At 65.9% G+C, this 27,306-nt stretch overlaps 3 protein-coding genes across 4 annotated transcripts; 2 read left to right on the top strand and 1 right to left on the bottom strand.

Annotated features, from left to right (window-relative positions):
• The first annotated feature begins 699 nt into the window (after nt 1-699).
• SLC12A9 (solute carrier family 12 member 9) lies at nt 700-9,723 on the top strand. The gene is made up of 13 exons (XM_082766793.1): nt 700-973; nt 2,908-3,042; nt 3,162-3,299; nt 3,448-3,747; nt 4,021-4,128; nt 4,232-4,343; nt 4,433-4,590; nt 4,953-5,035; nt 5,164-5,288; nt 6,721-6,913; nt 7,048-7,222; nt 8,052-8,198; nt 8,568-9,723. The coding sequence occupies exons 1-13, from the start codon at nt 745-747 to the stop codon at nt 9,404-9,406; spliced, it is 2,742 nt and encodes a 913-aa protein (XP_082622919.1). The 5' UTR covers nt 700-744; the 3' UTR covers nt 9,407-9,723.
• Nucleotides 9,724-16,594: 6,871 nt separating this feature from the next.
• Nucleotides 16,595-23,256, top strand: ECEL1 (endothelin converting enzyme like 1; the record flags this gene model as incomplete). 2 transcript variants are annotated; one of them, XM_082766931.1, is made up of 17 exons in its annotated part: nt 16,595-17,338; nt 18,572-18,640; nt 18,712-18,822; nt 19,287-19,379; nt 19,681-19,805; nt 20,120-20,342; nt 20,444-20,542; nt 20,634-20,708; nt 21,122-21,219; nt 21,342-21,400; nt 21,532-21,583; nt 21,707-21,774; nt 21,856-21,980; nt 22,141-22,206; nt 22,363-22,458; nt 22,911-22,987; nt 23,157-23,256. In XM_082766931.1, the coding sequence occupies 17 exons, from the start codon at nt 16,595-16,597 to the stop codon at nt 23,254-23,256; spliced, it is 2,280 nt and encodes a 759-aa protein (XP_082623057.1). The 2 variants fall into 2 exon arrangements, with proteins under 2 accessions (XP_082623057.1, XP_082623056.1); XM_082766930.1 differs by having other exon boundaries at nt 21,122-21,225.
• Nucleotides 23,257-23,962: 706 nt separating this feature from the next.
• On the bottom strand, nt 23,963-26,961 carry LOC309881369 (intestinal-type alkaline phosphatase-like; the record flags this gene model as incomplete). Its single annotated transcript, XM_082767236.1, has 11 exons — nt 23,963-24,225; nt 24,308-24,418; nt 24,528-24,719; nt 24,822-24,956; nt 25,044-25,116; nt 25,208-25,342; nt 25,436-25,608; nt 25,716-25,890; nt 26,007-26,122; nt 26,242-26,358; nt 26,892-26,961. 11 exons carry the CDS (start codon nt 26,959-26,961, stop codon nt 23,963-23,965), a joined length of 1,560 nt encoding a protein of 519 aa, XP_082623362.1.
• Between the last annotated feature and the right edge of the window lie 345 nt (nt 26,962-27,306).

Genomic DNA, 27,306 nt, shown 5'->3' with positions numbered 1-27,306 from the left:
GGGGACACTGGGGACACTGGGAGGACACTGGGGACACTGGGCACACTGGGAGGACACTGGGCACACTGGGGACACTGGGGGACACTGGGAACACTGGGGGGACACTGGGAACACTGGGGACACTGGGGGACACTGGGGACACTGGGAGGACACTGGGGGAACACTGGGGGGACTGGGGACACTGGGGGTACTGGGGGAACACTGGGGGGACTGGGGACACTGGGGGTACTGGGGGGACACTGGGAACACTGGGGGGACACTGGGGACACTGGGGACACTGGGAGGACACTGGGGGAACACTGGGGGGACACTGGGGGGACACTGGGGACACTGGGGACACCGGGGGCGACACTGGGGGGCCACTGGGGCCACTGGGGATGGGACACTGGGAACACTGGGGACACTGGGAACACTGGGGACACCCTCTGGCCATGGGGGTCCTGGGGATGCCCTGGGGGTGGGGGGCATTTGGGGTTGGGGGCGTGGCCACACAGGGGGGGCGTGACCACACAGGGGGCGTGGCCACGCGGAGGGTGCGTCCACACGGGGGCGGAGCCTATGATGCGGGGAGTGTCTGAAAGGGGCGTGGCTTGTGCGATGGGCGTGCCCATAAAAGGGGCGTGGCAACGAGGGGGCGGGGCCAGCAGGGGGCGTGGCGCGGGGCCGGGGCGCGGGCGCGCTGCGGGGCCGGTGCGGGCCGAGCCGAGCCGAGCCGGGTTGGGCTGAACCGGGCCGGGCCGGGCCATGGCGAGCTCGGAGCGCAGCGCGCTGCTCACCTACCGCCTGTGCGGCGGCTCGGCCGAGGAGGAGCGGGGCCGGGAGCGCGGCCGGGCCGCCGCCGCCGCCGCCTCCTCCTCCTCTTCCTCGTCCTTCTCTTCCTCCGCCGCCGCCCCCCGCAAGCTGCCCACCTTCCTGGGCGTCGTGGTGCCCACGCTGCTCTCCATGTTCAGCGTCGTCCTCTTCCTGCGCCTCGGTGAGTGCCGGCATCCTGACCCCCCCCCCCCCTCCTCTGCGACCACCCTGAGACCCCAGCGCCCTCCCCCCCCCCCTGGGCTGGGGTCCCCGTGTTGCCCCCGAGCCCCTCTCCCGGGCTGGGGTCTCGCTGCCCCCCCTCCAGGGCCCTGTCCCGAGCATCCCGTGCTGGAGTCCCAGTGCCCTCCCAGTTTGGGGTCCCAGAGGCCTCCCAGTGCTCTCCATACCCCCCTCATCCCCAGGCTGGAGCCCCAGCACCCACCCCATTGCCATCCCCATTCTGGGGTCCCGGTGCTGTGCAGCCCCTCGGGTCCCCTCCAGGCTGTGACCCCACTATTTATAGGGCAGGAACCCCCTCCACACCCCCAGTGCCCCCAAAGCAGGACACAAGCACCTTCCCCAAACAGGATCCCAGAGCCCTTGGTGTCCCCCCACCCTCCAGCCCCAGCACCCCACTGCTTTGGGCATCCCCTAACGTTGCACCCCAACGCTCTCCCCAGCCCCTGTGGTGTCCCCAGGGTGGGATTCTCACGTCCCCATCCAGGGACCAGGCCTCCCCCCCATCTCCACGCTGTTCAGAGGGCACCGATTACTTCCCAGTCTGCTCCCAGTTTGAGTTCTGAGCCTGTTACTGGGAGACCTGGGGGGGAGAGGGGTCAGGCTGGGCACAGCCCTTTGGGGAACCCTGGCTTTGGGATGCCCCTGGCCTGGCCTGGGGCCGGCAGAGGCCCGGACAGGAACAGGGAAGGCTTTTCCTCTTTCACTTTCCGCCCACGGGAAACCCTGGGCGGGAGTTGGCTGCGTGCCGGGGGGCCCGGGGGGGGCCCTGAGCTCCATCCCCTGCCCTGGGGACATCCTGGGGTGTAGAGCTGGGGCTCAGCCCCCATCGCTCACCCATCCCTTCCCACCCCTCAGCTGGGGGCTTTGTACAAGCCCTGACCCCCCCCCTTACCCACACACCCAGCCTCTGCCCCGTGGTGGCCCCCCCCGTGCCCAGACCCCCATGGGGTTGGCGTTACTTTTTGGGGGGCCGAGGGGAAGTTTGGGGCCGGACAGGGTGGAGCTGCATGGAAGAGGAACCATCCTGTTATGGGCTGTCCCGGGGCAGCCCCCCCTCTTCTTCAAGCTCCCCCCTGGGCCTCCAAAACCCTGGAGCCCCTCCCGGCTGCCCCCAAATCCTGGCACGCCTTTGCTTCCTCCCCTCTGCTTCTGCCACTGGGGCACCCTGAGGATTACAGGGCAGGGGGGCCCCAAAACCCAGCCTGCCCCCCCCGAATCCTCCTTGCTGTTTGCCTCCCTCAGTTCCTCCCCGCCCCGGGGCATCTCTGCGGCCGATCTTGTGGCCGAGATAGGGCACCTCGCCGCCGCTGTGGGCAGCCCCTTCCTGACCACAGCCTCGCCAACCCCGCTGGCAGTCTGGCCGTGCACTGGGGAGGGATTTGGGGGGGATTTGGGGGGGCTCCAGGGGGGCAGGGGAGGTGCTGGGGACGGTGCCGATGACGGGGATGTCCCAGGGCTGCTTTTGCTTCCTGGTTTGCAGCGGGTGAACGGGGTGGGAACGCAAACAGAGTGCACGGAGCACCCGTGGGGCTCAGCACCCGCGGGTCCCTGTGTGCTGTGCGCCCCCCTTCCCCCTTGGGATCCCTTAATGGGGGTCCTGCTTTTTCCCCCACCCCCCCTCCCATCACCTCCCGTTGCCCAAAGTGGTGCCAGGCACCCCCTGGCAGCAAGGCTGGAGGGTCCTGGTGTCCCCCTGTCCCCTCCCTCCCTGTTTTTTTTTGGCCTGAGCTGCTTGGGCCCGATCCTGGCATGGCAGGAGGATGCCCCGAGGCCGGGGGGGCACCGTTTATGCCCCCCCAGGCAGGGCAGGGGGTGGCACGGTGTGAGCCCCACGGTGAGGTCCGTACCCGGTTAACATCACGCCGGCCTCGGCAGGGTTCGTGGTGGGCCACGCCGGCTTGTACCAAGCTCTGGCCATGTTCGCCGTGGCGTACTTCATCATCGGCATGACGGTGCTGTCCGTGTGTGCCATCGCCACCAACGGGGCGCTGGACGCCGGGGGAGCCTACTGTATCCTTCACCGTGTGGGCAAATTCGGGTGGCACCGGGCTGCGTGGGTGGTGGGGCGCCCGGCGGTGCTGCTGGGGAGTTGGTTTGGGGTTTTGGCACTTTTCCTTGACCTGAGTAAGATATGATCAGCCGTGCCCTGGGCCCGGAGTTCGGGGGCAGCATCGGGATCATGTTTTTCCTGGCCAACGTGTGCGGCAGTGCCCTCTACGTGCTGGGGCTGGTGGAGGCGGTGGTGGACAGCTTCGGGATCCCACCCGGTGAGTACCCTGTGGGGATGGGACGTCGACTGTCCCCTCCCTGAGCACCCCAAGTGTCCCTGGTGTGGCTGGCACAGCTCTGCCACCCCCTGCCTTGTGATCTGGTGCCTGCTCCGAGCCCTGATGAATCCCACGTGTCTCTGCCCAGGGCAAAAATCGGGTACGGGCGTCCACGTCCTGCCCCAGAGCTACTGGTACGAGCTGCTCTACGGCACCATCCTGCTGGCCCTCTGCCTCGTCGTGTGCCTCGTGGGCGCCTCCATCTACGCCAAGGCCACCTTCCTCATCTTCCTCATCGTCGCGGCCGTGCTGGGCACCATCCTCGTCAGCTTCTTCGCCACGCGGCCCCTCGGGGTGCCCATCCGCATGCCGCACCACAACAGCTCCGAGACCGAGAATGGCAACTTCACGGGCTTCTCACTCGCCACCCTGCGGGAAAACCTGGGAGGTGAGGGCTTCCTCCAGCCCTATTTGTGGTCCCCAGCTTGGCAGCCACCTCCCAGCCCTACCTGCCGGGCTGGAGAGGGGTGGCACGGGCACCTCGGTGCCAACAGTGGCTTGCTGGAGGGTGTAGGGAGCTCGCAGGCACAAAGCAAGTGGCGTGGGGTGGTTTGTCCCGTGGTGGCACTCGTCTGGGGACAGGGGTGTTGAGGAGAGGGCGCATGGCAGCGCGGTGCCACCCCGGGCAGCCTGTCACAGCCCGTGCCCCCATGCCTTGCAGGCGGGTACGGGGTGGACTACACCACGGGGCAGATGATGAGCTTCAGCTCCGTCTTCGCGGTGATGTTCAACGGCTGCACCGGCATCATGGCAGGCTCCAACATGTCAGGTAGGGACCGGGCTGCCGGACTGGGAGGCACTGGGACGAGGCGGGAGGGGAGCAGAGGGCGCTGTGCCCGCGGGGTGGTGACACCGGCCCCTTCTGCCCGCAGGGGACCTGAAGCGCCCGAGCTACTCCATCCCGCGGGGCACCATCTCCGCCGTGCTCTTCACCTACCTCGTCTACAACCTGCTGGCCTTCCTCATGTGTGCCACCTGCAGCAGGTGCGTCCCCGTGCTGGGGTTACTGGTGCCAGGGCGCGCTGCCCTGAGCCACGCTGAGCGTCCCCGTGTGTGTATGTGTCCCTCTCCAGGACCCTCCTGCAGAAGGATTACGGCTTCCTGCGTGACATCAGCATCTTCCCACCCCTGGTCACGGTGGGCATCTACGCTGCCACCCTCTCCGCGGCCATGAGCAACCTCATCGGGGCGTCCCGCATCCTCTACGCCTTGGCCCGGGACGATCTCTTTGGTGAGTGCCTGGAGCCAGAGCTGGAGACCAGCCCTGGCACTAGGGAATCCCCTTCTTGGCTTGGGGTGATGTTTTATGGGTTGGTGCGCGTCAGGTTTGGGGCCATGAGGTTGTTCTGCTCCCCCCAGTGATGCCCGGTCCACCCTGGCTGGGTTGGCAGTGCCTGAGCGCATCGGAGGCACTGGTACCCCGTGGCACAGCAGCCTGTCCCTACTGGGGTGATGTAGGGGTGCCTGTTTCCCTCCCCATCAGCCCGTAGAGCACACCCTGATGTCCCCAGTCTGGGGACAGCCCCGCACACCAGCCTGCTGGTGGCCTTTGGGCTGCCTCGTGCCAGCCCAACCTCCCCGCTCTGCCCACAGGCCGGGCGCTGGCGCTTGCCAAGAAGACATCTGCGAGCGGGAACCCCATCATGGCAGTGATCCTCTCCTGGCTGGTGGTGCAGGTGAGTTTGGGGATGCTTCTGTCCCTCCTGGGCTTGTCCGGGGACAGGGATTTGTGCCCCACACTGGGTGCCCTTTCATGGGACGCCCCTGGCTCCGGTTCACGCTGCGTCCCCCGTGCTCTCCGCAGCTGGTGCTCTTCTCCGGGAAGCTCAACACCATCGCGGGGGTGGTCACCACTTTCTTCCTGCTGGTTTACGCCACCGTCAACCTGGCCTGCCTGGCGCTGGAGTGGGCATCGGCCCCCAACTTCAGGTACCTGCTGGCCCGGGGGAGAGGGAGGCTGCTTTGGGATGCCGGGCGGCCACCGCTCATCCCTCTGTCTGCAGGGAATTTGGGGGGGAAAGACACCCCCATCCCTCAGGAGGGAGAAGGGGACAGCCCCCGTGCTCTAGCACCGTGATACTGAGTGGGTAGAGAGAGATCCAGGCCACTGGATTTATCCAGTGCCCCCTCCCCTGAGGCTTTCCAGAGGTAATTTATAGCCTGCGCCCGCCCGGCATCCCCCAGGCAGCTCGCCAAGCGGTGATGGAGCCCACTTTCCATTAGCGCTAATTAAACTAACGGGGAAAGGGGAGGGAGGGAGGGGGGATCCTGCCTCGGGGGGAGGAGAAGATCTTCTTCCAGGAAGGACGAGTTCATGGCAGGGCTGCCCAGAGCTGGGGGGCACAGCGGGGTGGTTTGGGGGGGGGCTGATGTGCCTTGCACCCTTTGCTGTAGGGTTGGGTACAGCTGCCCATCGTGCCCGTGTCCTGCCTTCCCTGTGCTGAGGGATTTTGAGGCACGGATGAGTGCTATGGGGCACGGACTGGTGCCTGGTGGAGGCTGCTGGGGCCAGGTGGCAGAGGGCCCCTCACCCAGCCCGCACTGTGGTGCCCCCCCCTTCCCCGTGCCGAGGTCTCCATCAAGCGCAGCGGAAAAGGATTTTAATTACCTTTCAGCGAAAACAACAATTAGAGAAAATAACAGCCTCTCGCCTCCCCGCCTCCGCCTCCGTGAGCCAGGATGAGCGGGTGCCACGGCTGCTGGTGCTGCTGGGGGGCCCCTGTTGCTACTGAGCCCCTCGGGTCACCCCTTTCTGCAGCGTGGGGCTGCCCAAGTGCCATCTCCCCTCCGTGTGCGAAGCATTTCCCCTGCCACAGAGGGGTGCCCTGTCCCCTCCCTGTGCCCCTGTGCCACCATCCCTGTCCCATGGAGAGATGGGGGGGCACCGGGTGCCCTTGCTGAGCGAGGTGGGAGCCCCATGGTGGCATTTCCAGGCTGCCTGTCCCTCAGGCCATGGAAGGGGCTGATGGAGATGGAAATTGCTGTTTTTGTGGTGCCAGGGAGCGTTTCCCTGCTGTCACCCTCAGTGTAATGAGCAGACGATCCCTTCGGCAGCCTTGCCTCTCGTTGGGATTTTCTTGGGCCAGATGAGCACAGCTGAATACCAGGGGCTGTGTGCCTGCTGGTGCCACGCTGACGAGGACAGAGGGTGATGCCAGCTGCTGGTGCCTGTATCCTGTCCACATGGCTGGCATGAAGCGGGTGGCACAAAACCCCAGGCCAGGCTTCGTTTGGGCTGAGCTCCCTGCTGCAAGGAGCCCAGGAGCTGTGCCCCCTGCTCTGCTAACGAGGCATCAGGCTCTTTCCCAGATGCTTTCTGCACAGCTGGTGCCCAATCCGTGCCCCTTTCTCCCCGTTCCAGGCCCACCTTCCGCTACTTCAGCTGGCACACGTGCCTGCTGGGCATCGCCGGCTGCTGCGTCATGATGTTCCTCATCAGCCCCGTCTCGGCCTCGGCGAGCCTGGGCTTCCTCCTCCTCCTCCTCCTCGCCCTCCACTACCTCTCACCCAGCAGCACGTGGGGCTACATCAGCCAGGCCCTCATCTTCCACCAGGTGAGCCCTGTTCTCCTCACCTGGCCCCGAATCCCGTCGTGGGGCGGGGAGCTGACGGCCTTGGGGCTGGCGTCCCCTCGAGGGGCGGCGTGTTGAAGGAAGGTGGGCTCCTCACCTGCCGTCCCCCCACCCAGGTGAGGAAGTACCTGCTGATGCTGGACGTGCGGAAGGACCACGTCAAGTTCTGGCGCCCGCAGATGCTGCTGATGGTGCAGAACCCACGCAGCAGCCCCCGCCTCATCGACTTCGTCAACGACCTCAAGAAGAGCGGCCTCTACGTCCTGGGCCACGTGGAGCTGCAGGACTTGGGTGAGGGTCTGCCCTGTCCCAGCGCTGGGGGCCTCTGCCCCTTTCTGAGGTGCCACGGACCTGGGATGTCATTCCCAGAGCCCCTGGCTGGTGTGACACCATCTCCCAGCTGGGCACGTTGGGCACAAGGAGGGAAATACCAGCATTTTGGGCACCCTGGTGGCACTGTGGAATTTTGCATGGTGCAGGGCATGTAGCTGGCTTACGTCCATCCCATATCTCGCGTGCACACGTGTGTCCTGGAGGCTTTCACAATGCTTGTGCTCACTCACATCCACACACACACACGTAGCACGTGCCACCCAGGCTCCTCAGGACCCACGTGCACCACAATCCCGTGCACACCTACGCATGCCCGTTTCCAACACCCTTGGCACAACCTTGCCCACGGGTGTTCCTGTGTCCAGCCTCATCTCGTGCCCGCTGCTGGACACCCACACGCTTCAGGTGTGTCCGCCCCCGCTGCGTGGTGGTTTGCACACACGTGTGCTCCCTCGCACGCGCGCTCGCCCCGCTGTGGCCATCCCCACCCCCAGCGGATGCCTGGCTCTGCTCCCCCCCCCCCCACCTCCCCTCGCCGTTGCCGTGGTGACTAATGGCCTGAAATTGGGGAGGGGGGATGGGGCTGCCTGCTATTTTTTTTATATATTTATGGATAATTTCATATCTCCGGCTGAAAGCACCTGCTTTCACCTTCCCCATGCTTGTGGGTGCATGGGAGCTGGTTTGGGGGGACAAGGAGAAGGTGCTGGGGTGCTGAGCGGACACCGGGGAGCCCCCCAGTTATGGGGTGACCCCTGCCTGATGCTGGTCTCCTCTCCCCACCCAGATGCTCTGCCCTCGGACCCGCTGCAGCCCCAGCAGGACTCGTGGCTGGGCTTGGTGGACAAGCTGAACGTCAAGGCCTTCGTCAGCCTCACCCTTGCACCCTCGGTGCGTCACGGTGTCCGGCAGCTCCTCTTCACCTCTGGCCTTGGTGAGTGGGGTCCGGGCACGGAAGGGGGTCCAACTTGAGGGCCTTTGGCCCCTTTGTCAGCTCCAAAGCCAGAATGGGGCTTGGAGGCACCCGGGTGGGCAGTGCTGAGGGGTTTGGAGGTGCCAAAGCCAAGTTGTGTCTTGGGGGCACCTGGTTGAGCGGTGCCAGAGCCAAGCTGGGTCTTGGAGGCACCTTTGTGGGTAGTGCCAGAGCCAAGCTGGGTCTTGGAGGCACCAGGATGGGCGATTCCCAAGGGAGTTGGAACTGCCTGCATCAAAGCCAGTTGGGTTTGGTGGCACCCATGGTGCTGCTGGTACTGGCAGGGCCCTCTCCTTCCCGTCACGACCGCCCATGGTGGTTTTTCGGCAGGCGGCATGCGCCCCAACACCCTGGTGCTGGGCTTCTACGACGACGCAGCGCCTCAGGACGGCCTGGCCCGCCACCCCGCCTTCACCAGCACCCGCGAGGAGCTGCCTTTGGGCTTCCCCCCGCTGCGGGCGCCCACCGCCCCCAAACTGCTGTCGCCGCGGGAGTACGTGGGCATCGTGGCCGACGCCTTGAAGATGCTGCGCAACGTCCTGCTGGCCCGGCAGCTGGAGAGCCTGGACAAGGCCTGGGAGCTGCGGCGCGCCGCCAGCCCCCCGCCCACCATCCACGTCTGGCCCGTCAACTTGCTGCGGCCCGACAGCGCCCGCTACGCCGACACCTGCAGCCTCTTCCTGCTGCAGATGGCCTGCGTGCTCAACATGGCCCGGGCCTGGCGCCGGGCCCGCCTGCTCCTTTTCCTCTGCGTGGAGGCCGGCGCCATGCCCGGCGCCCAGGAGGACAAGCTCCGCCAGCTCCTCAAGGACCTGCGCATCCAGGCCCAGATCCAGCTGGTGCCCTGGGACGCCGTCGTCCGCCTGCACTGGCAGGCTCAGCGGGGGACCCCGGGGACGCCGGCTGAGGATGAGGATGAGGAGGAAGGGGCGGCTGTGAACTTCCCGGCCAACGCCACCCGGGTGTCGGATGAGTACGTCCGTGCTGCCAACAAGCTGGTGCTGGAGCAGGGCCCGGCGCCCGCCGTCCGTTTCCTCTACCTGCCGCGGCCGCCGGCCGACACCAGCCTGTACCCGCTCTACCTGCGGCAGCTGGAGCTGCTCACCCGCGGCCTGGGCCCCACGGTCCTGGTGCACGGGGTGAGCGCCGTCACCAGCACCCAGCTTTAGGGTGGCCCCCCCCCTCTCCCCGTGTCCCCTCATCCTCCTGTGGCCAGTGCCTTACAGCCCCACGGCCAGAGTTGGGGACCTGTGTCCCCTCCTGCTGTCCCCAAACTGCTGGGCGGTGATTCCGGCCCTGTGGGGCTGGGAGGAGAGAGGGTGGAGGGTTTTGGGGTGCTTTTGGGGAGGCGCAGGGTTAAAGCTGCCCTGGCAGGATCCGGGCGCTCAGTGCGTTCACTGTGCCTTTTGTATGGGGAGGTGGCGGGGTCCTGGGGCTGTCCCAGTTTGTTACTGGGAGCCCCTCACCCCCAGCCATCCCCCCCCCCCCCAGTGCTCTCCTCTTGCACCGCCACCCCCCAGCCTCTCCTCCGCAGGCTTCTCCGGGCACCCGGCCAGCAGCGGGGATTGATTAAAGGCAGCCTCGACCTTGGTGCCCCAGCTCCCCGCCATCCTCTGTGCCTTTCATTAGGGAAAATTAAATGGGAAGGGGCTGGGGGAGGGGAGCCTTAGGTGCCTGGGCTCCCTGCCTCGAGCTGGAGAAAGGGGGGGGCAGCCCCTTATGGCTGTATGGCAGCCCTTTATGGCTATATGGCACCCCCAGCTGCTGCATGGGGGGGTCCTGCCAGCAAGATGGGGAGGTGATACCAGGAGGGGTTGGTCCCATGGGGCATCACCTTCCCATCGTGGCCCTGTGCCCCCATTCAGCCACTGGGGGGGCTGATAGTGCCCTGACACCCTCCTCGTCCCCTTCCCCAGCTCCTTATGATGCCCCCCCCCCCTCCCCTTGCCCCGCTGTATTGATTAGGGGAGGGCAGGAAATTGCCTGGGTGACTGGCAATAAATCTATTAGGTGCCTGGCAGGCGGGCAGTGCGCCCGGGAGCTGCCTGATGGATCACTTCCTATTAGCCCTGATGCAGGGGGGGGCTGCTTGGGGCCAGGCTGGGGCTGGGGGGGGTGGACACACAGCATGGCATGGCTCCCTGTGCCCCCCCCTTGTCACCACGGTGCTAGCAGGCAGCTCTGCTTGGCCAGAGGCATGGAAAAGCCTTGGGGAGCTGGGTGCTGCTGGGGGGGCTCCGTTGTTCCCCACCTCTTGCAGGGGTTTGTGCCCAAGTTTGAACCCAAATCTCCCCCCCCCCAAGAAGAGGATTTGGGGCTGGAGCTGCTGCCGGCGGCAGGAAATTGGGCACCCCAGGGTGGGCATGGCGCAGCCCCCGGCCCCGGCTGCCCGCTGGGTTTATTTACAAACAGGCGGGAGCTGGCACAGGGCAGCCGGGCACCACCGGGACCCGGCGGCCTATAATGTTAATTATCACCACGTAATTAAAAGCCCATAAAAAAGCCTCACACTTCATTAAATTAAAGCTTCCCTGCACCGTGCCGCTGGGCTCTGGTGGAGTTAACCTTGGCCGTGCCAGGCCCCGGCACCGCCACAGCTGGGGCAGCGGAGAGGTGGGGACCCCCAGCTGGGGGTGTACGACCCCGTGCGGTGTTTTTTTGGGGTGAAGCCTTACTCATACACCCCAATATCACTTTTTATCACACCTGGGCTTGTGCACACGCACTGAGGGAGCATGGCACCGTGTGTGCACACTCTGCACCTGCAGGCACACCGCCACACGCAGCGGGATGTGGGTAGGGGGGGCTGGCACGGGCACACACGTGCACACGGAGATGTGCACGCACGCACGCAGCTGCTGCATGGCCAGCCTCGCACACCAGCTCCAGCACACAGCGCCCACTCAGCGCACACCTACACAAACAGCATTTCTTTCCCTCTTCACGCACGCACACCCTCTGCGCCCGCTCCTGCTGCCCGTGCCCATTCTCCTGGTGCCAAAAACCCGCCCAGGGGTGCCCCCTGCACCCAGTCCTGGTGCCCCTCACACTACCTGCCAGTGGCAGCCCCCAGCAGGGTGGCACCCGCAGCCCTCTGCTTCCCTCTGGGTGCTCCCCAGGCAGGTGCCAGCTTTGTGCCACGGTCACCTTGGCACAACCAAGTCCCCCATGCGTGTGTCAGCACCGAGACCACGGTGACTGTCACCAGGTGCCAAGTGGGCTATGGGGGTGCTGGGGAGGGCTGTGCGTGCACTAGGAGCGTGTGTGTGTGTGCACAAGTGTGGTGCTGTGCTGGCGAGGGGTATATGTGTGCAGGGGGATGTGTTCACGTGCACTGCGGGGTGTGTGCACGGTGCATTGACGTGCACACCTGAGGTGTGAGAGCACACACCTGGGCACACACACACACACACACACACACACACACACACGAGGTGTGCAGGCTTGCACACACGTGTGCCCGGCACTGCCACTGACTGGGGCTGCAGGGGGGCAAGGGGCTGGTGGGTGCCCGCGCCCCAGCCCGCGGGGGTGGGCAGACAACGGGGCCTCGGCTATTTCTTGGAAATTTCGCAGCATTCATTTCAGAGCAAATAAAAGCTGTCATTGCTGGAGAAATGATACTGATCGGGGTCTGAAAAGACAGCAAATTACCCGCCTGAAAATGCACCGCTGGAAAAAAATGCATATTAAACACACAAAAAGGCACTTTGCCATCAGCCGCGCTTCCCCCGCCGCTCCAGAATAACCACACTTTACATAATTCTCCCTCTCCACCTCCGAATTAATTTCGCAGACAGAGGCAGAGGCAACCCTGTAACAATAGCGGAGGGGGAGATGAGGAGCCGGCGGGGAGCGGGGCCGGGGGCTGCCTGGGGATGTGTCCAGCCTGGGGGGTGCAGCAGGGCTGGATAATGGGGTGCGAGGGCTGGGTCTGAGGGGGGCCGAGGGGTTTTTTGGGGACCAAGGGGGTTGGGGGACTGAGGGGCTTTGGGAGGATTGGGCAGTGGATGCAGGGTGGACGTGCCCAGCTCTGGGGTTGGGGGCATCGTTCCCGTCCTCCTCCTTTGGCAGCTGGGATTGGGATCACTTGGGGTGGGGTTTGTGGGGGCAGATCTCACCCCAATGGGCACGTCTTGGGCCAAATGCTTCCAGCAGGGACAAGCCCTCACCCTGCCATCACTAGGGTGAGCTTAGCACCACAGGTGGGGCACAAACACCCAGCGTGGTGGGGACCCCCAGCACTGCTCCCCCACCAAAGGGACGCTGATGCCCCACCAAGGCTGACACCCCAAACTCGCACCCTTTAACCCCCCCCAGGACCTTTCCACACCGGGCAGGAGGACACCCATGGCTCACGCCTGGCACCGCCATCGGGGAGCGGGTGGCATTTTGGGGGTCCAACGACGGGGGCTTCGGCCAGTGGGCGCTCAGCACCGAGGGGCTGGCAGAGGGGAGGGCGGGTGGCGGAGGTTGGCACCGCGCTGCTTTGCATTTTCAATGACAGACCCATGCCGGGTGCTCGGGAGAGTGGAAAAATCTTATTTGTCACCTGCTGGCGGTGCGCGGAGGCTCCCGCGCCGCGGCTAATCTCGGGGAAAATGAGGATGCCGGCGGGGTGGCCCGTGGGGCTGGCGAGGAGGGGGCTGCTGGGGGTCAGGGCTGGGGGCTGCAGGGCGGGCAGGACTTGGGGGGGATCCCACCAGCCTGGCCCTGGCCAAAACTGGGTGCGTTGTCACCAGGGCACAGGGCACTGCTGCTGCTTTCGGGGCTGGGTAGCGCTTGTGGGCATCCTGGAACAAACTCCCCGTGCCCCCACCAGCCCAGCCTGCCGATGCTCAGCCCCTTTTTTCTTCTAGCCCAGCTTCAAGAGCAGCTTCTCGCGGTGCCAGCTCCACAGGTTGGCATTGCAGCTCCTCGGGGCACTTGGGACATTTACACTGGAAAACTGTGCTTGGTGCAGGTGCTGCCTGACCTCCCCTGTGCCCACCCACAGGTCCCCATCCCAGGTTTGCTGCACCCTCCCTCCTGCAGCTGCCAGCTCCCCTGGGACGCCGCAGCAACTCTGCGGCCGGCTCAGATTTATCCATTATTTTATATCCACACGCCTTTAATTTTTACAGCCCTGTTGGAGCAATACCCAGGCTGTTAATAACGCTGCGCCCCCCCCCTTCCCCGCACGCATCCATCATGCTCCCACCAAGGTGGGTCTGGGCAGGGGGGCTGGGAAAGTACAGGCATGGGGATGCCATCGTGGTGGCACCTGGTGCTGTGCCCCCACCCTTCAGCCTCCCCCAGCAAGCTGGGCACCCCGTTACCCACCCACGAAGCGTCCTAGGGCTGGGTGCTCCTGCACCCTGCTGGTGCTGCTCGGCGTGCCCAAGCTGGAGGCACCTGATGGGGTTCCTGGAGCACGGTGTGTGCCCGGGGAAAGGTTTGCTGCAATGTCGTGAGGCTGTGGATGTGTGTCGGGGTGTGTGTGTGTGTGTATTTTGGGGTGTGTGTGAGTGTGGCAGGGCACGCCTGGCTGTAACGGGAGCTGTACGGCACCACTTGTTGGACGCCGTGTGTGTGGCACAGCGTGCGTGTGCCTGTACTGGTGCGTGTGTCAGCGTGCACAAGCGTGTGCACTGGTGCTGGCGCATGTTATTGCGTGCCCTGGGCCAGCCTGTGGTGCTCGCAGGACAGGACAGACCCAGTGGGTCCCACACCAGCTGAGCCACCCGTCCCCATGCCACGCAGCGTCCCCATGCCACATGGTGCGTGTAGCACATTACCCACACCCCAAAACTCCCACCCCAGTGCCCAGGAAGACCCAGGCCCCCACCCAGCACCCAGGGCCACGTGGGATGGGGGTGCCAGGGTGCCCAGGAGCACGGCCAGCGGGATGGCTGAGCGGGGACGGGGTCCCTGGCTGCTGCGCGGGGCCGCTGTGGGCAGTGGGATTTGATGGGTTATAAATCTCCTTGCTGGGCCCCCCCGTGGCAGAGCGGCTCACGATATATATGTTGGGGATTTATCTGCAATGCAGTTTAATATTCCCAGACCTTTGCGTGTGTGTGCGTGTGTACGAGTGTGCGTGGCCCCCTCCCCATGCCGCCCCATGCCACCCCCATGCCCACCCTCTCACCTGGAGCCTCCTGGGCTCCCCCTGTCTCCCACCTCCATCTCTCCCCGCCTTGCACACACCCTGGCAGGCCAGGATGAGCACCCTGGGGTGCACGGACATGGCTGGGGGGTGTCCGAGCGGCTGGGATGCAGCCAGCACAGCCCCCCCAGCCGTGCCCACCCTTGCCCTTCCTGGGTGCCAACCTGCCAGGGGGTGGCAGCAGGGTCCCCGGCCGGTTGGTGCCAAGCTTGGTGGCACTGCCAGCCTTGTGCCAGCACCCCCCCCGGGGCAGGGGGTCCTGGGGACCCCCCCCCCCCTTTCCTCCCTCCTTACCCTTCCTCCCCGCCGGCGGGGATGAGGTAAGGCTGGCGGGTGGCACAGGGCTGCTCCATTTGCATAATAATCTCGTTAATGGAGCCTGGCCTGCGGGAGAGCCGGGCTGGAGACGCCACCCCCTCCCCGCCCCGCTGCCTCCCTCCGGCCCCGCCGCTCCTCCAGCCGCGGCGCGGGGCTCGGAGCGGAGCGCGGGGCGCGCAGCCGGACGGCCACCGCCGGGCCAGCCCTCCAGCAGCCCCGGGCAGCCTCCTGACATCCCCCCGGCAAGCCGGTGAGCACCCCCGAGCACCCCCCGAGCATCCCCCGAGCATCCCCGGGCAGCGTCCCCCCGAGCATCCCGGGCGGCATCCCCCAAGCGGCATCCCCCCGGCGGCTTTTTCCCCGAGCGCAGCCCGGAGCAGCCCCCCCGGTGGGGCGGGGAGCAGGAGCTGGGCACCCCCGAGCGCCCCCGGACATCCCGGGGAACATCCCTCGGCGAGCAGCCCCGGGGAGCAGCACGGGGAAGACTCCCCCCTCCCCACCACCACCACCCCCCGAGGCTGGCAGCGAGCATCCCGCGAGCATCCCCCGAGTGATCCAGGCGTTATTCCCGGGGAGCACTTCCCGAGCATCCCTCGAGCGACCCTCGAGGAGCACCGCGGGCAGCATCCCGCCGAGCATCCCCCGAGCATCCTGGGCAGCGCGCCCCGGGCACGCCCGAGCATCCCCGGAGCATCCCCGGAGCATCCTCCCAGCACCCTGGGGACCACCCTGGGGACCGTCCCCCGAGCAGCTCTTGCAGCTCCCCCCAGCACCCCGAGCCCCCCCCCCTTGCCGTGCCCGCCACCCACCCCGCAAACTTTCCGGTGGTGGCAGCAGCGCGGCTGCTCTCCGGCACGGGCACCGCCAGGCTGCGGCACCGGGGCACAACTTCACCCAAGTTTTGCGGAGGGAGCGGGGTCTGCAGGGTGCTGGGGGGCCGGGGGACCCTGCCGCAGGGATATCGCCCCCCCCTCTCCTCCCCGAGCGGCTCTTTGTCCTCAGCGTGTCCTCCCCACACCTGCAAATCCATGTGCAGATCTGCGCTGAGCGAGGAGTGGGGGCTCCTTTTGAAGCCCCCCCCCCCCCACCCAATGCCTCCACCCTCTTTTCATGGGCAGAGCTCCCCCCTCCCCAGAGCAGCGACCGCTGGGCACCGGCTAGGGGTGAGGTATTGGGGAGGGGGATTGGGGTGAGGGGGGTGCTGTGAGGTGTCCATAGGGGCCAGACCCCCCCAGACTGGAGCGAACTTTGCGTGCACACCGCGCTGCAACACACTTGGAGGCAACGCAATGCAACACGACCCACCCCAACCCAGTGCAACGCGGCACGGCGCAGGGCGAGACAGCACAACCTGGCGTGCAACAGCCCAAACCAACCCCATACAATGCTTTCTCCCCCCCAAAAAAATCCCCAGGGACCCGCTTACCCACGCTGCTCACCCCACGCGGAGGGGCTGGCAGCCCCGTGCCCCCCTCAGCCCATCAGGTGCGGTGTGGTGCTCCCCAAACCACCCCGGGCACCCACTTGGAGCGGGTGCTGTCTCCACATCAGGGGGATAAAGCATTGCCAGGGGCTGGGTGGCATCGTGCAGGTGGGACCCTGCCCCATCACCAGGTGGGGGACCGAGGGGACAGCCACGGGGTTGGGCTGCCCCCGAGCTCCCGGCACCAGCGCCACCAGTGCCACCAGCGGGGACGGCGACGTGGGCGATGATGACGGCACGAAGCGATCCCCTCGCTCCTCCCCAAACACCCCTCAACCACCTCCTCTGCCTTTTCCAGGAGCAGCCTGACTCTCCGGGCACCTCCACCGCCTCCAGCATGAACCGGGGAGCACCGGCACCCGTCCCCTGCCTTCCCTGAGCACCCCGCGCCTGCGGGCAGCCCCGGCCATGGAGAAAACCTACTCGCTGACGGCCCACTACGACGAGTTCCAGGAGGTGAAGTACGTGAGCCGGTACCAGAGCGGCACGCTGCCCAACGGCTTCGCCCTCCAGCTGGGCGCCGGGGCCAAAAAACGGGGCGGGGGGCTGCCACGCTGGAGCCGCCGGGAGATCTGCCTGCTCTCGGGGCTGGTGTTCGCCGCCGGGCTCTGCGTCATCCTGACGTGCATGTTGGTCCTCAAATACCTGGCGGCCGAAGGGGACAGCTACTGCCTGGAGGGCTGCCAGGAGAAGAAGGCCTTCCTGCGGGCGTCCCGCTTCCTCAGCGCTAACATGGACGCCACCATCGACCCCTGCCAGGATTTCTACTCCTTCGCCTGCGGCGGGTGGCTCCGGCGGCACGGCATCCCCGAGGACAAGCTGGTGTACGGCACCATCGGGGCCATCGCCGAGCAGAACGAGGCCAAGCTGCGGGCGCTGCTGAGCCGCCCCGTGCGCCGCCGAGCCCCGGCCTCGGCCGAGAGGAAGGTGAAGGAGTTTTTCCGCTCCTGCTTGGACCGGGCTGAGATCGACCGGCTGGGTCCGCGGCCCATGCTGGAGGTGATCGGGGAGTGCGGCGGCTGGGACGCCTCGCCGGGCCGCGGGGACCTCAACGAGCTGCTCTACAAGACGCAGGGGGTCTACAGCGCCGCCGTGCTCTTCTCGCTCACCGTCAGCCTGGACGACAGGAACACCTCCCGCTACGTCATCCGGGTGAGGGCACCCTGACACCCCCCCGTGGGACGTCCCCCAGCCAGCACCCTTGGGCCAGGGTGGAACCTTTAGGGTGGGGAGGATGCGGGAAGGGATGAGGTGGTGATGGGGTCCCCCCCCCGTGCCATCTGAGCCCGTCACCCTGGTGTCCTGGCTGCTGTCTGCGCAGGACGGGGCGGTGCTGGCTCTGTGCTGGGTGTCCGTGGCTTTGTTGGCCATCCCCACCCCTGTCACCCACGTCCCTCGCCCTGTGGTGCCACCAGGGCATTTTGGGGGCTGCGTCTGGGTGGCCAAACCTCGAGCACCCCGGGTGGGCACAGCGGGGGCACAGCAGTGGCAATGGTGGGGACACCATGGGGGGCACCAAGCGGGCATGGTAATGGCACAGCAGTGAGCACGGTGATGGCACGGTGGTGGGCGCAGAGGGGACACGGGGTAGGCACAACAGGGACATGGTGAGGGTGGCGGTGGCACGGTGGGGACAAGGCGTTGGGCACACCGGGGGCACGGAGCCTCCTGGGTCCCCGTGAGCTGGTGGGGCTGGCACCAAGGGGTATGGGTGTGAGTGTGCGAGCGTGAGCGTGAGCGTGCGAGCCGGGGGACAGGGCAGGAGGCCGGCTGTGCGTGTGTACACTAGAGGGAGCGTGTGTCACGGAGAAAGGCTTCGGCTCCGACGGGTGTGATGGGGAAGGCGCGGGTGTGCCAAGGGTGGGGTGCCACGGCGAGGTGTGGGGTGGAGGGGGGGGAGCGAGGTGGCTCCAACGCCTCGCGTGTGCGTGTGGATGGGTGTGACAGGAGTGTGACAAGTGTGCACGGTGGGTGGGACGGGTTTTTTGTGTGTGTGTGTGCTGCGAGAGGAGGCTGAAGGGTGTTTGGTGGGGGGGGTTCAGCACGTTTGGTGAAAATTCGAGTGTGTGCGTGCACCTCCGAGGGGTGTGCGAGAGAAGGGCTGTGGGTGTGATGTGGGGTGGGGGTGTGTGCATGAATGGGGTGCTGTGGGGTGTGACACGGGGCAGAAATGTGCAGATGGGTGCACGTGCCTGTGGGTCAATGGGGGTGTCCGTGCGGCACCGCTCATCCCCGTGGAGCATCCTGCACACAGGACTGGGACCGGCTATGGGGCGGGTGTGGGGCCACCATTTGGGGGAGATTGGGGGTGTGTGCAGCCAGGACAGGGCTGGGGGCGCCTCTCTCCCCACCCTCTGCTCACCCCTTGCCCCCATCTCCCCCCAGATTGACCAGGATGGGCTGACGCTGCCCGAGCGGACCCTCTACCTGGGGCAGGATGAGGAGAGCGAGAAGGTGAGGAGCTGGGGGGCTGGGGGACTGGGGGGCGATGCTGGTGGCACTCACGGAGCTGTCCCTTGGCACAGATCCTGGCTGCATACCGGGTCTTCATGGAGCGGCTGCTCACCCTCCTGGGGGCCGAGCACGTGGAGCAGAAGGCGCAGGAGATCCTCCAGCTGGAGCAGCACCTCGCCAACGTGAGGGGGGGGGGGGTGCCTGTCCCAGGCTTTGGGGTGCCCCTTCCCAGCCCTGGGGGACCCCATCCCCTTGGGAACCTTCAATCCCAGCCCCTGGGGACCTTCCCAATCCCAACACCTTGAGGCAGAGCCCCAGGGACCTCATCACTCTGGGGACACCCATGGGACAACCACTTGGGGACCCCCATTCCCCATCCTTGGGAACTCGCTCCAGGCCCTTGAGGACACCGTGCCCAAATCTTGGGGAACCCCAATCCCAGGCTTGGGGGACCTCCATGCATGGTCCTTGCTACCTCAGCTCCTTGGGGTCCTCATGCCCAGCCCCACAAAGGGTGTGGACCAGCAGCTCCTCTTGCCCCGGTGCTGTGCCCATCCCTGTGCCACCCCTGGCGGGGGGCAGTGGGGAGGTGACAATGGGGAGGTGACAGCAGGGAGGAGGTGACAGCCGTGCCCACCCCGTGCAGATCACGGTGTCCGAGTACGACGACGTGCGGAGGGATGTCAGCTCCATGTACCACAAAGTCACCCTGGGCGAGCTGCAGCGCATCACCCCCACGGTGCGTCCCCCTGCCACCCCCATCTCCCACCTGCCCTGCGCCCCGTGTTTGTCCCTGTCCCATGTCCCCAGGGCTGTCCTGTATCCCCTATAAGAAGCACAATCCTGTAGTGCCATGCTCCAGTGTCCCTAGAAACATCTCCCACTGACCCCATGGATAAATGTGCTCCGGATGGCGACGGCTCCATCCTGTACTGCCCTGGCTGCTGGGGGCAGCACCAGGAGCAGGCGTGACCCCCTGGGAAGGGGAGGGGGGAGGCTGAAAGCCTGGTGGCACGGGGGTGACGTGCCCACCCTGCCAGCTCAAGTGGAAGCGCTTGCTGGACCGCATCTTCCACGACAACTTCTCGGAGGACGAGGAGGTGGTGCTGCTGGCCACCGACTACATGCACAAGGTGTCCGACCTCATCCGCGTGACGCCCAGCAGGTGAGGGGGGCTGGCACCTCCGTGCCCAGCTTTGGAAAGGGGTGGTGATGGGGTAGGTACCGGGGGGAGCTGTGGAAGGACCCCCAAAATGCCCCACGAGGCCAGGCAGGACATGGCGAGCCCTGGGGAAGCTCCTGCTGGAGGGCACCACCAAGCTCCTGGGTCCCCAAGGGACCCATCACCGTGCCTGCTGCGGGGACGTGCACGGTGCCACCACCCCCTCCATCCCTGGGCCCCACGGGACACGGCCACCCCAAGCCTGGCACGAGCAGGGAGGTGCCCAGGAGGGGCCTGATCCTGCCCCACGTCACCAGGATCCTCCACAACTACATGCTGTGGCGCATCGTGGTGGTGCTGAGCGAGCACCTCTCCACCCCGTTCCGCGACGCCATCCACGAGCTCTCCAAGGAGATGGAGGGCAACGAGAAGCAGCTGGAGCCGGGCAAGGTCTGCCTGAGCCAGGCCAACAAGCACTTCGGCATGGCCCTGGGCGCCCTCTTCGTCGAGGAGTACTTCTCCTCCGCCAGCAAGGCCAAGGTAGGCGCCCTCCCGGCCCCTTTTCCGGGTGCCCCCCCGCACCCCTGAGGGCTGGAGGGTGGCCAGGACGCCCCGGTAGCATCAGCGGTGCCCCGCTGTAGGTGCAGCAGCTGGTGGAGGACATCAAATACATCCTGGACCAGCGCCTGGATGAGCTGGACTGGATGGACGAGGAGACGCGGAGAGCGGCCAGGGCCAAGGTGGCAGCCCCCAGCGTGCCCCCCGGGCCTTGTCCCCGTGTGGGGGAACGGGACACGGGGACCCTGACCCCGCTGCCTGCTCTGTCCCCAGCTCCAGTACATGATGGTGATGATCGGGTACCCCGACTTCCTGCTGAAACCAGAGGCCATCGACAAGGAGTATGAGGCAAGGGGGGGCCCGGGGCCGTGTGGTGAGTGGGGGGATGAGCCCTACACCTCATTAGGGCTCCAGGTAGATCATGGTGGGGAGACACCACCCCAAAAGGAGCCAGGACACAAGCCCACCGCTTGCATGGGCACAGCCACGTGGGCAGAGCCACGCTGTCCCATCCCCACATTGCTCCCTCACCCTACCCCTGATGGTCTGGGGTCCCCAAAGAGGTAACGGGGACACGGTGACCCCTGCAGATCCCCCACCCCAGTGTGAGGGGCCACATCCAGCCCCTGGCCACAACCCCACATCCTCCGTCCCCACGGCTCATGGGGGTGGGAGGACGCCCCAGCACTGCTCCCCAGCCTCAGGGGGATGGATTTTGGGGGCTGGTGTCCCCCTCGACGTGGCCGTGTCCCCCCCCCCAGTTTGAGGTGGACGAGAAGACCTACTTCAAGAACATCCTCAACAGCATCGCCTTCAGCATCAGGCTCTCGGTGAAGAAGATCCGGCAGGAGGTGGACAAGTCCGCGTGGGTATTGCTTCACCTGGGGGGGGACACGGGGACATTGGGGTGCCCCCGGCTGTGCGAGGGGGTGGCATTTCCCTGTCCTTACGTGTCCCCAGCACTTCCATCTCTCCTTGCAGGTGGCTGCTGCCCCCCCAGGCGCTCAATGCCTACTACCTGCCCAACAAGAACCAGATGGGTGAGGCATTGCCTGGGGGGAGGAATGGGTTTAGGGGGCATGATGTGGGGTCCCCTGGTGCCAGGGGGTGCTGAGGGGGTGGGATTGGGGCCGGATTGTCCCCTCCCTGCAATGCTGTCCTGTGTCCCCAGTGTTCCCCGCCGGCATCCTGCAGCCGACTCTCTACGACCCCGAGTTCCCGCAGTGAGTGTGGGGCTGGGGGCGGGGGGGAGGAAACAGGGATGGGTTTGGGGAATGGGACAGGTCTTGGGGTGACCGCCACCCCTGCCAGCACCGTGTTCACCCCCAATTTTGTCCCCCCGACAGGTCACTGAACTACGGTGGGATCGGCACCATCATCGGGCACGAGCTGACCCACGGCTACGACGACTGGGGTGAGTGACCCCCAACCTGCTGGGGGTACTGGGGGGGGGTACTGGGGACACTGGGGGCACCACGGGTGGCGCTGCCTGCAGGGGGGCAGTACGACCGGCACGGGAACCTGGTGCACTGGTGGACGGAGACGTCCTACAGCAAGTTCCTGAAGAAGGCGCAGTGCATCGTCAACCTCTACGACAACTTCACCGTCTACAACCAGCGGGTGAGATCCCCCCCCCCAGAAGTGACAGAGCCCAAAAAAACTCCTCACACCTCATCTGGGAACACCCCCGGGGCCCTGGGTGGGGGACACCGAGGCACAGCAGCCTTGGTGCCCCCGCGGGGACATCGCTGCTTACCCCGTGCTGCTCCTCTTTGGGCAGGTGAACGGCAAACACACGCTGGGGGAGAACATCGCTGACATGGGGGGGCTCAAGCTCGCCTACTACGTGAGTGTCCCCCACCCCGGGGTGTCACAGCCCCCGCAGGGCCACGGGGCTGCTGCGGATGCCACTGATACCGAGGGTGGCCGTGCCTGCTGGGGGGCACGGGGCTTTTTTGGAGCCCCCCCCCCAGCCATGCTGAGGGCACCCCGTGTCCTGCAGGCCTACCAGAAGTGGGTGCGGGAGCACGGCCCCGAGCACCCCCTGCACCACCTGAAGTACACCCACGACCAGCTCTTCTTCATCGCCTTTGCCCAGGTGAGCCGGTGCCCACGGCCACCAGCGGGTCCCCGCCTGGGTCCTGGGCTCTGTGGGTGCCCCCGGTGCAGGGCTCAGCCCCACAGGACCACCCCACACCGTCCCTGTGCTCTTGGGAACCCTACAGTGACAGCCACGTGCCCCCCAATAACAAATGGATGCGAGCTTCAGGGCACCCCACAATCAGGCAGCCCACAGCCTCAGGGAACCCTACAAAAACAAGTGTGCCTGTTCAATAACAAACATGCCCCTACGCTCGCCCAGCCCATCCATACCTCATATGTAGGCTCAGGGAGACCCCACAACAACAAACACCACCAGGGCACCCCAGCCCTCACCCCCAGCAGCCAGAAGGACCACCCCAGTGGGTGCCCAGGGTCCTGGGGGTCCCAGCGGGTGCCAGAACCCAGGGTGTCCCCCTGGTCTCACCCACGGGACCTTCCTCCCCCCAGAACTGGTGCATCAAGCGGCGATCCCAGTCCATCTACCTGCAGGTGCTGACAGACAAGCACGCCCCGGAGCACTACAGGTACCGGCCCCAAAACGGGGGCACGGCGGGCACCAGCCCTCCTGGTGGCTGCCAGCTGGGGCGGGCAGGGCTGGGGGTGCTGGGGTGAGGGGCAGGGTCCTCGGTGGGCATCCCCATCATGGGGGTACCCAGCTCTGAGCTGTGTCCAACCCCCATTTGGCCCCGGCAGGGTCCTGGGCAGCGTCTCGCAGTTTGAGGAGTTTGGCCGCGTTTTCCACTGCCCCAAGAACTCGCCCATGAACCCGGCGCACAAGTGCTCGGTGTGGTGAGGCCGCTGTCCCCGCGGGCTGGCACCCTCCCGGTCCCCGTCCCTGCCCGGGTGCCACCCTCTGCCTGCCCCCCTCCTCCAGGCACAGGGGGCACCCCCAAAATATTCACCTGCCGCAGGGGGTGCCAAGGCAGAGGAGCCCCCTTGGGGAGGGGGTATGAGCTCCCCACCCACGGGACCCTCTCGTCCACCTCCCCAAACCCTTCCCCACACCCAGCTGCTCAGGGCAGGGAGGGTGACCCAGGGGTGCTGCGGGGCTGTCCCGTGCCAAAAGCCTGGTGCTTGTCCCTGTGCCAGCCCCGTCCCATCCCCATCAGCCCCACCACCGGGGTGGGCTGGGGGCCGGGGCGATGCCAGCCTGCCCGGGGGCACGGGGACACGGACACGCGCTGTATTTTTCGCTGCTGTTTCTGGTCAATAAAGCACTGGATATGCCAGGGGTGCACGGGGCCGTGGATGGGGACGGGTGGCAGTGGGCACCGACCATGGTGGGGAGATGCAGGGGGCAGGAGCATCCTCCCTAAACTCACAGCACCCTCATGGTGCAGACACCTGCATGATTTTCCGCCGCGTCTCCTACCACCTCCTGCCTTTATTAAACATCAAGTATGGGGATTTGGCACCCTGCAGCCACCAAAGAGCCCCAGGGCACAGGGAGGGGAGGCTGTGGGTCCAGCAGAGCCCGCGGGCACCACAGGGCCACGGGGTCAGTAGAAGAGGGGCAGGAACAGGGCAGGAAGGAGCATGGCCAGGGGGGTGGCGTGGGCTGTGGGCGCGGCGTTGCGCTGGCGGCAGTTGGTGTAGGGCTCGAGGCAGGCGGCGTAGGCCATGACGTGGGCGATGTAGGTCTGCTCCTGCACCCCGTGGAAGAGGTGGGCCATGGGGCCCTTGGCCATGATGGCCACGTCCTCGCCCCCGTGGGACTCCGAGGAGAGGGGCACAGCGGACTCCTGCTTGTAGTCGTAACTCTCTGGGGGGGTGGAGAAAGGGGTTGAGTGGGGTGGTGGGTCCCATCCCCACCCTACAACCCCACCACGGCCCCGAGTGCTCACCGATGATGGTGTCATTCAGTTCAGTCCTGTTGCCGCCCAAGTAGCCCGGCCCGTTCCCATAGAGGATGGACGTGTAGCTCTTCAAGTCGGTGGCTTTTAGGGGGGCCAGGCCTGGGGAGAGGAAAACGGGGAGCGGGTTTTCAGCCCTGAAACTCCCCACATCACCACCCCGGAGCAGACAGCACCCGGTGCGGGGCTGTCCCTGCTCTTGGTGCCCTACCGAAGATGGAGGTGCCACGCAGGAGGTAGCCACCGAAGGAGAAGACGTGCGAGTGGTCGGCGGTGACCACGGTGAGGGTGTCTGCCTCGTCCGTCAGGCTGCTCGCCTTGCTGATGGCGTGGTCAAACTCCACCGCTTCCATCAGCGCCCTCTTGGCCATGCCTTCGTGGTGCCCGTGGTCGATCCTGCCGCCTGCAGACGGGTGCCCGTGGGGGATCAGGAACCACCACAACCCCGCAGCACCCCGCAAGGTGGGCCCTGCTACCCACCTGGGGAATCCCAGCCCCGACTGACCTTCCACGAAGAGGTAGAAGCCCTTGGGGTTCCTGCTCAGGATGGTGATCGCCGCCTCCGTCATCTCGCTGAGCGATGGGTCAAGGGTTTTGTTGCGCAACGGCTCGTACTTCATGTCCATGGGCTCGAAGAGACCTGGCAACGGGGACACGGTTGGAACAGCCTCAGCACCTTACAGTGTCCCAGTGGCTGCCACGTCCTGGCACAGGGGATATGTGTTACCCATCAAATAATTCACGTTGGGGTCCGCAACAGCCTCCATCAGCTCCGTCCTGTTCCAGACGTAGCGGGCGCCCTGCGGGTGAGTCCCGGAGGGATCAGTGATGCCTGGCCCCATGCCTGGAGGGGGCGGTGGGCAGAGGACTGTCCCCCTCCACGTCACCCACCTGCCGTTCTTTCAGCCACGTGTCGATGAGGTTCTCCATGTCATTGCGCATCCCCCTTTCACTTTCTTCAGTGGGATACTCAGGGTCTGGCGTCCCCGCGGGGGTCATGTATTTCCGACCGCCCCCCAGGATCACCTGGAGGGGACGAGACAGGCACAATGTTCACAGCAATGTCCGGAGCGGGGGGGGGGATCTTCCCCTACTTCCCCCTCGTGGCTGGGCACTCACATGGATGTCCACGTTGTGCACCAGCTGCCAGGCGATGTCCTTGCAGCCCTGATTGATGGCCTCCGGGGGCATGCTGGCATCCGCGTACCAGTTGCGGTCCACCACGTGCGCGTAGGTCCCCGAGGGCGACGCGTGCTGCACCCGCGTGGTCGTCACGATGCCCACCGACTTCCCTGTCCCACCAGACCCCACCATGGAGCCCCACACCATCGGGATGCTCGCCGCGGGCAGCCCCCGGTGTGACGTCCCTTCTCCCCACCGCCCCGTGCCCCCACGGTACCAGCATTGCGGGCTCGCTCCAGCACCGAGATCACCTCGTTGCCCTTCGTGGTGTTGCACTGGTTGTGGCGGGCAGCGGCGCTCACCCCTATTGTATAGTAGTTGGTCTTCACCCCGCACAGGTAGGCTGTGGCCGTGGCTGCGCTGTCGGGGACCTGCCGGTCCACGCTGTACGTCTGCAAAGGACACGCAGAGCTCGCTGGCACCCTTTGTACTCGCTTGTGTGCCCAAGGTGTGCTCCTGCACCCATGGGCATCACTGTGGCCCCACACTCCGCACCCACGGGACTTACCTTGGAGAGAGCCGTGTAGGGGAAAGAATCCAGGAAAAGGGGGGTCTCAGGACCCAGCTTCCCCTGCAACTGCCCGTTTAGGATCCGGGCGGCTGTGATGCTGGGGATCCCGAAACCTGGGTGAGCGGGGAGGGATGTGGTCAGCCTCCAGACCAGGCTCCCCCCCCTGCTCCCCGCTCCGTGGTGTGCCGGCTGTGGTGGCAGCCTGCCCGATGGTGGTGCCAGCAGGACTCACCATCCCCGAGGAAGATGATGAGGTTTTTGGCTTCGTTTGTCCTGGGCTGGATCTTGAAGCTGGCCTCGATGGCCGCGGCTGCCTGCTTGTTCCAGAAGGATGGGTCCTCCTCCTCGGCTGGGAGGGGGCAGCACCCGTCAGCCCCAGGGCACCCAGTCCTGGGCGTCCCCTTGCTGGGATCTCTGCTGGGTTCCCACCCATAGAAAGACCCCCACGGAGGAGAGGGTGCACGAATCCCATGGGTCAGGGTGCTGGTAAAGGTGGGGGGAGCCCACGCAGGCTGCACCCACCCAGGAAGGCGGCGGGGTGGCAAGAAAAAGGGATGCAATGGGAGGAACCGGCTGCCAAGTGGGATGGGGACAAATACACAGGGGTAAAGGGGCTACAGGCACCTCACACAGCCCCTCCTTGGCCCAAAACCAGCAGGACCCTAACCCCACAGGGGGAAACCAGCTCAAGGTCCCCCAAAAAGCAGAGAGAACCCCTGCTAAGCCTCCCAGCTCCCCTCCACAAACCCTGCACTTTGGCCAGCACCAGGGCAGACAGGATGGCACCACACATCCCGGGACACCCGCTGCAGCCAGCCAGCTGCCTGTCCCCATCCCTGTCCCTGTCCCCATCCCTGTCCCCATCCCTGTCCCTGTCCCTACCTGGGATGACAGCAGCACCGAGCTCTGCCCAGAGCCCCAGGCAGAGGGCAAGGGGGGCCAGGAGCCTCATGGTGGGATCTGGGCACCTGCAACCCTCACGGTCGGAGCCTGCCTTTCTTGTAGACTTTGGGGAAGGGACTTTGGACTAGGGTCAATCTTGGTGAGGTTCAGCCTTTCTCATATAGCCTGGCACCCTGCCAGCTGGTTGGCACAAAGGCCGTGGGGATGGGCCACCGGCACCTCATTGTCACCCTACCTTATTGCTGGGGTGGGGGGACACCGAGTGCAACCAGAGGGACTCGCGGTGCTCCTGGCGGCTCCGCTCTTGGCCAGCACTTCCCAGAGCAATAAATTCACGGATGAGGACTGAAATTCCCCACGCAACCTTTGCTGGGACAGGACCTTGTGCCGGGCT

The sequence above is a fragment of the Aythya marila genome, assembly GCF_965140915.1.
Source record: "Aythya marila genome assembly, chromosome: 9".
Taxonomy (NCBI): domain Eukaryota; kingdom Metazoa; phylum Chordata; class Aves; order Anseriformes; family Anatidae; genus Aythya; species Aythya marila.
This window is presented reverse-complemented; position numbering and strand designations above follow the sequence as displayed.

Bases quoted from the DNA above. Each gene is read 5' to 3' on its own strand.
- SLC12A9 (XM_082766793.1), top strand. From the start codon at position 745: ATGGCGAGCTCGGAGCGCAGCGCGCTGCTCACCTACCGCCTGTGCGGC. The intron at 3,748-4,020 runs GTGAGGGCTTCC...CATGCCTTGCAG, and splicing joins CCTGCGGGAAAACCTGGGAG to GCGGGTACGGGGTGGACTAC. The intron at 7,223-8,051 runs GTGAGGGTCTGC...CTCCCCACCCAG, and splicing joins CGTGGAGCTGCAGGACTTGG to ATGCTCTGCCCTCGGACCCG.